Source organism: Lepidochelys olivacea (assembly GCF_965140295.1).
Source record: "Lepidochelys olivacea isolate rLepOli2 genome assembly, chromosome: 5".
Lineage (NCBI taxonomy): Eukaryota > Metazoa > Chordata > Testudines > Cheloniidae > Lepidochelys > Lepidochelys olivacea.
Genome location: NC_140415.1, coordinates 19390460 through 19402416, shown reverse-complemented (window position 1 = coordinate 19402416; position 11957 = coordinate 19390460). Strand labels below are relative to the sequence as shown.

Genomic DNA, 11957 nt, shown 5'->3' with positions numbered 1-11957 from the left:
CTGTCATTTTCAGTGATCCTACCACTGTACTGATCTAGAGGAACTTGATCTGGTCTAACTCTTTGAGACAAATTAGGACCTGATATATGGAAACAGTCAGTTTTGGGGAGGTGGGGGAGGAGAGAGAATTGTTCCTTTCTCTCCCCCCTTGGTCAGTCAGTCATTCTAAACCTGGAATTGTTCTGCTACAAACACTAGACAGCTGGGTCATTTTGTTTATGGAGGAGCTTTATTTTTCTCCCCTCCCCACCCCATCCCACACAGCCAATACAACAGATATAAAATGCATTTTTATTTTGAAAAGAACAATGCAGAAACTGAATCACAGGATTACATTCCTTGACCATATCATACAAACCCAGACACCAGAGAATCATTGGACAATATATTTTGAAGCCACCAGTAAGTTGGTACAACAAAATAATGTTAACAGTGATATGCAGGCACCACAGTCTATCAAGGGGCATATATAATAAAAATACTATGTTCAAGAGTTTAAAATCACATTCATATCACTAGGCATAACGTTTACAGATCTGTTGCAAAGACAAACATAAAACATGCTTAAGGTGACATAACGGAACATTTAAAGGTAACAATAAACATTGTTAGCATTTGTTGGCTGGTTACCTTTAACAAAAAATCAAAAGAACAATTTAACTTCCATAAATAAGGTCCAGTAAGATACAATTGGTATCAGAGTATACAGTATGTACATTAAAAGCCCTATTGAGCAATGAGGCTTGACCCCTTTAGGGTATGCTTTCTAAAGAATATTTTCCATTTTTAAATTACCATACAAAAAAAAGCACACAATGAAGAGTTACCATCTGTATTTCCCTGAACTAGAGAATATAGACCTAAAAGAAAAAGAAAAGAAAAAAAAAATCTAAAAAACAGATCTGTCCACCAGCCAGAGGGATGGTTCTCAGCTGACTACCTTGTCTCTGGTTCAAAAATTGTCCTATCGGCAGTGATGGGAGGGGTGTAGAGCAGATGGCTTACATGTTATGAAAACAGTTTCCTGTTGAAAATACACCCCAAAAGATATTGCAAGCCTGGTCTTACTTGATTCGCATGGACATCTTTGGAGTTACACCAGTGTAAAAATGCGGTTTTGAGCAAAATCAGAATGAGGCCTGAAATCTCTATATAGTGTTTTGTACCTGTACTAGAGTAGCAGTTGCTAATTTCTGTTTCCTGTCTAATTACCAGGATCCTTCAGCCACCAATACAGGTGGCTCCATTAAAGAAAAGTAGAATTCTTTAAGTGTCCAAGACAGTTCACAGCTAGGTTTGATTACTATTGGAAGTACAGTTCTAACTGGATATTTTGGTTCTATGTCTCTAGAGGCTGGATGTTGATCAAGGGATCTATTTGTAAGCCTTACAGTATTAATTTTAGGAGATGAACTCTCCACTTTGAGTGAAACAGGTTTTGAAATATTTGCTGTCAAGCAGGTATCAAAATATCTCTATTATATCTCTTTTCTATAGTTAGTCATATGGCCCAGTTTTATCTAAAGTCTAAACAAGTGTTTGATAATTCTTTACATATTCAAAGTTTTAATGAAGATTTAGCCTTCACAAAATATTTCTAAGGCAACAGATTTTACAAAATTAGCAGTATAGCTAATGGCAGTGTCTCTCAACTACATGTTGAGAGACAAGTGATTTATTTGTGGATTTTTGGTACAGCATATCCATCATCAGTCTCATCTACATAGACGTGGAAATATGGGAGTAACAGTTGAAGAGGCACCTGTGACCCACCACAAGAAAAATGGAATATCTACATTCCTTTTCACATCTTTTAAAGAGAGACAGTCTATTTCAAGCTCCAGAAAAGTGCTTTCTTGCCTTCAATGGCTATGGTACCATACATGAGGAATTTTATATATTTATGTAGGCAAATTTTAGTTAAAGACATGTTCAGGCTATTAGCAACCCAAGTGTATCTTTGGAGACCCAATATATTTTCAGAGATAACAGTATCTTTTTAAACATAAAAGGGTATGCTCTAAAGAGCAAAACATGGGATTCATAGTCCTCAAAGGAAGATAGCATTTGGGGCTTCCATAAATTGACAGTGGCAATTGCAGTAAATTCTCCACCCTGTGCATTTTAAGGTTTTTTTTGTTTCACATTCTAATTTTGGGGGAAAAAAAAGGTCAAAATTAGAACAAGAGAATTAGCATAAAAAGTTAGACAGATGGATGTATTTTACAGAAAAAGGGGAGGCTAACACTAGGTTTCATAATGATGTAAAGTAAGTAAGTTACAAAATGCAGAAGAGCATTTTAAGTTCAAACTTCTTTTTGCTGTCACCTTGAGTAGGAGTCTAATCCTGGAACAGTTCAGCACAGGTAGTGCTGTTACCAGGCAAACAGGTGAGTGGTATACTCTTTACATTATATCAGTAGAAATCATATGCTTAAGGCTGCAAGCAATCTTTGAGGCAAGTTAATGAAAAACACTTAACATTTTCCCCAGTGCTGATTTAATAGTTTTTCAAATAACTGGATGGTAAATAAAGAAAAATCAAAACAACCCTGTTCACAAGCTTACATACTTTTTTTTAAACTAAGTCTTTTCTACACAGTTGCATTTTTAAGGATTATTTGAACTATGGTTATTCTACTCTGGCAGTTCTACTTCTCTCCATAAAGGTTCCCCCGCTCCTGATTCAGCAAAGCGCTTTGGCATATTCTTAACCACTTGGCTGAGTTGGAGACCTGGTGAACATTTTATGCCAGGTCTATAATCTAGGGGTAATCTTAGAGACAGACTCAACCCCCATGAAGATGTCACTATGGAAAACCCTGTGCACTACGTGCACCCTTCTTATGCCCTTAAACTTTGAGATTTAAGTGGTGCACTGGTCCATGTTTGTCCTCAGTACAGGAGCCCAATGTCACCCATAGAGGATGTAACATGCAGATTACATAGGTGACAATGAAGGATTTAAGAAGCTTTTGGTCATAGAAGCAGCTGAGACATCATTTTAGAGCAATGAAAACATGACCAGTGTAAACTCACTGCAGAAAAGGTTTCTATATTTGCAAAGAAGTTTTTGATTCGAGTGCCACCAGATCAATATTCCTTTGTTTTTCCACAGATGCATTGGAAGACCCTTAAAATTCAGGCTAGAGGTAGAAAATAAGACTAATTTAGAACAAATAAAGGATGGGGAGATTGAGAACCAGGATTAAATGGGTAATTTTGGCTAAGAGGATTTTCAGCTTTGGGGCATGGCTGAGAAGGAAGGCTTGTCTAAAATATTTCCTACATGAGTTTTACGGACTCTCAAAATGGCAGTTTCCATGCAGCAGAGCACCACCTATTTCAGAAGCTTAAAACAATGACTTTAAGACAAGTGTATTTACCCATCTGCACTGGTATTTTTCTAACCCATTGTTCCACCTCAACAGCTGAAACTGAAGGCTGGGGTGAAGGTTACAGGAAATAAAGATTTTTATAATGTATAATAAATACATTCTCGTTTTTTGACTATTCTACGAGAAGTCTTCATACAATGCTGTGGTTGCTTAGTGTATTAAGTAGTGTCACATTTTTACATTCATGCTTGAGATTAGGAGGACAAAATACTTGTAGATCGGGAAGAAATAATGGACTACTACCTGGAGTTAAGAAATTATTTCTGACCCTACAGTAGATCAAAAAGTTAATTGAGCATGGATGGAAATGAACAAGAAAACAGAGGAGACAAAGATCTGATGACCTCTGATTTGTACAGAGCCTGGAGGCTACCTATGAAGAGAGGCGATGACCCTAAGACATACCTGATTCAAATCAAAGAAAGAAAGAAAAAGAAATCAGCACATTGTTGCTGGGTTTAGAGTCCTTGAAAATCAGATCTACATAGGTTTGGCAGTATTGTCATCTTGGATGCTGCATGTCATTCCTTGATTAAGTAATTACCATGCTCAGGGTTGGCTCACGCATAGCACCATGTATTACTGCAAACTCAGAAATGAGCACTACCTAGAAGAGAGTGTTACAAAAAGGGTATTAAGGAGGGAGGCACACATTTCTAGGGGAGAAGACAGAGAAACCAGCAGGACACAGGGATCAATATGTGAATTAAATTTAGAAACAAAGGTTAGCAGGAGCAGAAGGCTTATACTGATATTAAGTACTTGTGTATACACATGTACAACTGCAGGAGTCGTCGTTCCAATGCCTTTGGGATAGTTAGAAGGCTTGCAGCTAGGTTGTGTTTGTACATAAAGCAGATGTTGAGCTTCTGATCCAACTGTGTACCACATAATTTATGCAATAGCAAAATTGAAATACCGAGTCTAGATTACTTGAAAATGAGAGAGTGGTTACTTCTTGATGGAAATGGTACATAAAAGTGAATTCATTTTAGAGCCATGTGGTTGTAGGGGTATTTGAAGGAAGGATTATGCTCAAGTGCAGTGCTCCAAAGAATACTGGTGTAAAAACAGGTTTTGCAGCTGCTACACTCTGTAGCAGTTCAGAATGAAAACTTGAGAGTTTGAACTGGTAAATAGGAGTGTCATGGCAAGGGACTGAGTTCTCTACTTCAGCGCCACATCTGTGTAGAAATTGAACTATGCTATTAATGTCTCAGCTGCAACGTGGAGATTGGAAACTAATTGGTGCACAAACAATGAGTCACAACCAGTCATGTGTCACTCGGTATTGTCAACTCAGTACGTTATCAGTTATGGAAAAATTACATAGTGGGATTGGTGCATAGTGACCCTCCAGATAGTGAAAAATTGAAAAGGCTTCAAAATGGCAACTGCAGCCATGTCCCCTCTTTTCTTATAGGAAGTGGTTAAGGGAGGGAGCTGGGGCAGTAGGGTAAGACTTCACTACATTAGAGTTCCACTCGATACAGGCACTTTAAGAGCTTAAGACCCATTGCTCTCAAGATAAGCATTTCAGGGTAGCTTACAGTAAAAGGACACTAACATGGAAACTTTCTCACTTCCAGTGCATGCAGCAATGGAGACATCTTCACTGACACAAAGGAGTGAGCCCAATGAGAATCTCAGCATCTCAATCACCCATTGAAGTGAATGGGGATTGCACCTGCTCAGTAGTTTGAATCAGGCCCAAAAGGCTATTACACAAATATAGCAGCCTTCTCTCCACTAGAATGTGACCCTAAAAACAGTAGTTAGGAGGAACAAGAAGGGTGTGGGGAAATGGAAGCAAGCTGGGGAGACTGTTAAGAAATAAGCAAGTTATCCAGTTTCTTGTGGAAAAAAATGAATCTGGGAGTTCTCCAATCAGCTACTAATGGCTTTGTAGTTTATTTTTAATAGTAGCTGAATGCTACTCTTCCAGTGTATCTAAGGGGTAAGGTATAGATTTACTTTTCTTCCTCTCCCTCCACACTGTGGTTTGGTGGCTACCAGCCCATCCACATTAATATTTGAAAATAATTTATGATGGCAGCAAGACTGTGATAATTAAAAATTGATAAGAGCTTTTTCAATGAGCTAGTACATTAAGGCAATAGAGACTATACCATACTCAACTGCCTACCGGTCTCAACTACAGTATGCAAGCAATGTCACTGGCTAAGGTCTGCCTGGGCCTCCTGCTGCTGCTGCTCAACATTCGAGGAAGGCAGGACAGGGCCAAGTCCAAGTTTGAGTGACTGGAATGAAATGGTGGGGGGGGGGGGGGGTGCTGGATTGGCAGGAAATGCTGTCATCCCCCCAACAAAGTGCTGCAATGACATGGCTTCCTGCCAATGAACTGACCACTCACCTGCAGTACAAACTCTAAAGCTCCTGGGGAGGGACCAGTAGGCCCTGCTGGAAGAACTGGGGCACCTGCTGCAGTTGTGTGCAGAGCATGGGGAGGAGCTGCCTGGATGGAAGCTTTGCACAGAGGCTGGGAAGTTTCTGCCCTGGCTTTGAGATCAGCCCATCCTGACCTGCCAGGTGGGGCAGGGTAATTGGAGCTGGGTCATTGGAGCTGGGTCATGGTGCATTGTGCTGTGACCTCATGGGGGGAGCTGTGGAGTGTGCCCCAAATGGGTAACAGCCATGTGAGGTCCCACAATGGGTCACCCTCCAGCGTGACCTGGGGTGAGTCAGTGGTGGAGGTGGGGGCGGGGGGTCAAGCTCCCATGGCCTAGGGAGCCCTTCAAGTTGTGATTGTTACACATTTCACCCTCAAGCAGTGGAATGTCTCAGAACACTTTCCCTTGGGAGTTGTCAGGCAATGGAGTTTAATGGGGAGGATTACAGAGTTCTCCTGTAGAGCAGTCTGCTTTGGATAACAGGAGGGCAAGTGTCATGTTTTCAAGAGGGCTAGCCGCCTCACCCTGTTTGAATGGGCAAAACCAAACGCTGTAAATTAAGTACTGATTCTACCTGGCTGAGGATTTAGGGAAAAAAAAATAAAAATAATGAGGCAGGAAATCCCAGGTTACAACCATTCCTACTGTTATCACAGACTTTGGAGGACTTAACTGAACAAAGCTCTGGTACGGTTTAGTATTTAAAGGAAGAGAAACTCCACTAACTCAATTTATTTTGTGGGACCGTACTTGAAATTTAAACAGCCTACTTCAACATTTATAGTCTTTGCCTAGGCAATAGCTACCAATTATAACAGTGTCTGTCTTGCAGCCACTGGAGTTGATGCATAACATGAGCTTTTTATGGGTTACAAAAGGGCAGCAGGTATTTCAGAACTTGCTGCATAGGGTGTGTCTTCATTTAGACACTTAGCAAACTGATTTGCTCTCTCCAATTTGTTTATAGGGGCTATTTGGTTACTCACCCTACAAAAATGGCTACCCTTATTGTCAGACCATCTGCCCTGTCTACATGCCAAATCTTTCAGTAAATATCATTGGGAGGGATGGGCAGGAAATGCGCTGCCCAGTCACCAAAGCAGCTGGTAAACCCTCAATATTTTTCAAAAAAAGGCATTGAATCAGATAGTTTGTGGACTGCCACCTGGAAAGCTTAATTGGTTCAGAATCACAGTGCTTCAAAAACAAACTGAAAACCTCACATTTGCTTTAAGTTTAAAGTGGAGGAAGTCTGCCTCCCTTCCACCATCTCCCCCAACCCAACCAATTTAGTTTTGCTCTTTGGCAGAGCTCTTCTGTGAAACATTTTTCCCTGGAGCGATTTTTAAAAATTAGTCTGGAAGTACAAATTCATGGAGTCCTTTGAATACGTTGTTAGATCCTTACCTATTTAATAGAAGCAAACCCTAAATATTTTCTTGTATTCTTTGCTTTTAAATGAGAAGCCAGTGATGAGAGACATTGTTGTAATAGAACTCTCTCATTCCTTCGCTCATCCATACTCAGAGATACTAAGACAATACAAAAAGTTACTCACATTTTACCTTCCTGCTTTACTTTTTAGTGCAACTAGCAGCCTTCTAATTACCTGCCATACCACCCCATTTCTATAGACTCTACACAATACATTTTATCTAGTGTTAGATCACATTTAATATGTTGGCATTCCAAATCTCCACTTAGAAGTATTTTACAAGGAGTGTCACTTTCTAGTTTATTTTGTATACGAGAATGTTGTGCTCATTTGAAAACAAAGCATACTGGCAACATCAGAAAATCATGGCAGGTGGTGAGTTCCCAGTCAACTGAATAACCTTTTAGAGAATCAGTAAGTGCGATACATTTTTTGCAACTCTTTTAGACAGTGACCCCATTTTCACAATTCCCCTTGCATGCCCTACGTGATGCACACAGCCTGTTTTCTGGTGTTGAACACAGAATTTTTCTGATTAGCAAAGACTGCTTTTGCTTATGGTGAAATCTGCAAGACACTCCACGAAATGCATCTTGCTGTCCTCAAACAGTAAGTGTTGCCACTTTCCCTGTAGTGCTGGAATTTGAGCATCTTCTCCCTATCCCCTCATCCTCCAAACCCTGCTTGATTATTTACTAGCAACACAAATAAATGTTGCAGGTTTCCCTGGTTTTATTTTAAAAAATAGCATCCACCCCTTTCTCCTCACACACCAACTTATCAGCCAGTCAGTCACACCATTGCTTGCCTTGTGCAAGTAATAAGGTCATTCCTAATATACCACATAAAAGTCTCTTTACTCATATCTCCACTTGAGCAAATGCCTGGTCTCTGATGTAAATACAAAGTAGTATAAAGAAGCAAGATTCATTTAAGACAGAGACCTACAAAGTACCCCCTTTTTAGTTTATCACGATATCCAATTTAATTATTTCTCCCCCACCCCATAGAAACAATAGTTTTTTCTCCTTCCAAGGAAGAAGGGAACAGCTCTCCTACATTTTCTAGCCTGATTGTGTAAGATAAAGATGAGGGCTCTTTTAGATCTTCCATGGCGCCATATCAGGAATATTTGTTCCAGCACAGAAGCCTCTCTGAAAACTTAGTTCTCTGGAGAAAAGCAAAAACCCAAACAAGACAAACTTTGTTTCTGTGCATGGCCAGGTTTGAATTTAGTGGTAAAGCAACCATTTTCAGATCAAATATTCTCATTGGTTCTCACAGTTTAGAGGTGAGGTCTAGCAGGCACACTTTTTCTCCTCTGGCTTTGTTGAATCTAGCTTCCCCGAGCTTCCTCCATTGGCTGTGTCAGACACTTGTGTCTTGTCAACACATTGTTCCATGCGCTTCATTATCAAGTCCAGGAGCATTTCCACAGCTTTATCCACGTTTTGCCCAGTAGCTGCACTTGTTTCAAAGTATGGTATGCTAATAGATAGGATATGAAAAAAATTAAAAAGCTCATTAGAAAGGGCTTAAACAGAGAGAGGCCCCAGAGCCAAACTCTTGATCCAAAACACCCCTGAACAAATTTTCTTGGTGGGGGATAGGGAATTTCGGAATTGGAATCGGGCTGTCCTTCATTGCATTAAGCGGGCTGAACAAAATCCCAGCTCTTTAAACGTAGAGGGTTAGGGGAATGGGTATTAAAATCAAGGTAAGTTTTGCATCTTGAACCAACTGCCAGTTTTAACTAACTTGGAGGTTCTGGCTTCAAACCAGAATGGCAGCATTTGCCCAGACTACAGCTGGGAGAAACAGGCCTTCATAACAGTTTACAGAGTAACAGCCGTGTTAGTCTGTATTGGCAAAAAGAACAGGAGGACTTGTGGCATCTTAGAGACTAACCAATTTATTTGAGCATGAGCTTTCGTGAGCTACAGCTCACTTCATCGGATGCATCTACAGTAGCTCACGAAAGCTCACGCTCAAATAAATTGGTGAGTCTCTAAGGTGCCACAAGTCCTCCTGTTCTTTTTGCATAACAGTTTAGTTTTTCCAAGGTTCTGTAAGGAGGAGCTGCAGTGCCTGTTCAGAGAGAGGGAACAGGAAGCAGAGATGTATTAACAATCATGGTTGTTTAGTGCATCCAGGAGCATTTCCAGTTAAATTTCTATAGTCACTCCCCCTCACTATTTGGTAACATGGACTTGCAGATACTTCAGCTTGGAAGGATTTCAGACGTTTATGCACAGGCAGTCCATTTTAGGTCGCCAGAAATTTCCCGGGTGGAAAGTAAAGACTGTCTGCATCTACAGTAACTCTCAAGGAACATGGAAAATGCCATATCGGTCTAGACCGGTGGTCTATCTTCAATAGAAGCATTTATCAGAATGCTTCAGGTAAAAGGTGCAATAACTATCTACTAGACAGTTATGGAGAAGCCTACCCATAGTGGGATAGGATTAATTTTTTCCTGTGGGGAGCAGAAGGGTTTTAAAATTTCTATTTGACGGTTTTGTTTTGGGATACTATTTAATGTAGCTGTGGACAGTATGATCTTTGCTTCTGATCTCCTGTGTCAGTGAGTTCCACAGGTTGATTCCGGCTTTACAGATTTTAAAATTGTTGCCTTTTGATTTTAATGGAAAGCATAATGAGAACAAGTAAGGAGGAGTGGTCATAAGAGTTTTTAAAATATATGTACCCTGTTATCCAATCTTTTCAGAGAGGAGTTTGGACTCTTCATAGGGAAGTTTTCCCATGTTTCTGATCATTGTTGTCATCTACTTCACAGATCCCTCTATTTCTTCTGAATTCTTTTTGAGACAAATGACCAGAATTGAACCCAGCACTCTGGGGCGGGGCCAGTGGTGAGCAGGAGCTGGTTCACTGGAACTGATTGTTAAAGTTAGAAGCCCTTTTAGAACTGGTTGTCCCGTGAGGACTTCTAACTTTAACAACCGGCCAAAAGTGGTGCCTTAGGCGCCGACTCCATGGGTGCTCTGGGGCTGGAGCACCCATGGGGAAAATTTGGTGGATGCAGAGCACCCACCGGCAGCTCCCTGCCCCTACCCATGCCCAGCCCCCGCTCACCTCCACTCCGCCTCCTCCCCTGAATCATAGAATCATAGAATATCAGGGTTGGAAGGGACCCCAGAAGGTCATCTAGTCCAACCCCCTGCTCAAAGCAGGACCAATTCCCAGTTAAATCATCCCAGCCAGGGCTTTGTCAAGCCTGACCTTAAAAACCTCTAAGGAAGGAGATTCTACCACCTCCAATGCGCCGCCCCACTCTGCTTCTCCACCCCCTGGTTTCCCCACGAATCAGCTGTTCGCAGGGGAAGCCTGGGAGGGCTGAGAAGCACGTGGCAGCTTCGCGCTCAGGCCCAGGGAGGCAGAGGTGAGCTGGGGGGGGCGAGGAGGGCCGCCCATGCCACAGCAGGTAACCGGGGGGGGGGGGGGAGAGGGGGAAGCGCACAGGGGAACTGCTCCCCACCCCAGCTCACCTCCACCTCCCTGGGCCTGACCGTGAAGCCGCTGCTTGCTTCTCAGCCCTCCCACGCGAAAGGCTGATTTGTGGGGAAACGGGGGGGGGAGGGGGGGGGAGAAGCAGAGCGGGGTGGCACGTTCAGTGGAGGAGGTGGAGGTGAGGTGGGGCCAGGCACGGGGCGAGGAGCTGCCAAGCACCCACAAAAAATTCCCTGTGGTGCTTAAGGCACCACTTTCGATGTGATCAGTGGGGGGAGCAGCCGCTCCCCCTCCCCAAGCTACTACTGCGCGCCTAGGAGCCAGAGGGATCTGCCGGATGCTTCCTGGGAACTGCCCCACCTCGCCCCCTGGCAGGTCCCTCTGGCTCTTAGGGGTGGGGTGGGCACCCACTACGGTGGCCCACGAGACCCTCCTGCCCGGTTCTGGGGCCAGTCAGGGGACAGGGGTGGATGGGGCAGGAGTCCCAGGGGGTGGGGGTGGGCCACGACCCCCTCATGGGGTGAGGAGGGAACCGGTTAAGATTTTGGCAGCTCACTGGGTGGGGCACACGACTAGTCTATGTAACAGCAGTATATTTTCAGTATTGCTTTCATTTCCCTCTCTATGCATTCTAATATTGTGCATCAGCTGTCAAACAGCAACCGCAAGCAGCAGTTCCCATTGAGCGGTCTCCCCTGATTACCGGGTCACTTTTGAGTGGAGTTGTTACATTCCATTTGGAGAGCAGCAGTATGTACGAGCAGCTCAAATGATCCCTTTCAATGTGACTGAACTTGCATTTCATCACACTGATAATTCAGTGACACCTCCCTATGATGGAATATTGAGTTACACGACTCTTCACATTTTGCTATAATTAAAGTATACTATTTACTCTTACTCCATTTTCTGTCTGAGATCCAGGATTGTCACAAGTAACAAACTGTCACTCTGACCACTTAGTTTCCTTAATAACCTTTGCGGGATTTTTTTTCAAAATACCTTTGACAAAAGTGTTAGGGCAACTGGTTCTCCATGGTTTTGTAGACAAGCATGGAATCCTTAGAGATGAGGCATAGTATAATGCAGTTTTCCTTTACCAGGCCATCCTGTTCTAGGGGTTTTACAACTCAACTGCTTTTGATTAGAATTTCAGCCAGTTTACCTGATCGTGAAGTGAGCAATACTGATCTAAAATATGAACAATGCTTTTACAAAAAAAACCCCCAAGATAGGTACAAC

General features: G+C 42.4%; 1 protein-coding gene across 4 annotated transcripts in view; it reads right to left on the bottom strand.

Moving 5' to 3' along the window:
* Positions 1–277: 277 nt before the first annotated feature.
* RAB27B (RAB27B, member RAS oncogene family) overlaps positions 278–11957 on the bottom strand; it is a 238864-nt gene continuing 227184 nt past the window's right edge. For 3 of the 4 annotated variants that reach the window (XM_084629475.1, XM_084629473.1, XM_084629472.1), the window contains one exon: positions 7264–8732. In XM_084629475.1, coding sequence (XP_084485601.1) covers positions 8543–8732 — 190 coding nt within the window. In that variant the 3' untranslated portion in view covers positions 7264–8542. Of the gene's footprint in view, positions 4006–7263; positions 8733–11957 lie in introns of those variants that run through there. The other variant, XM_084629474.1, reaches the window with a different exon arrangement.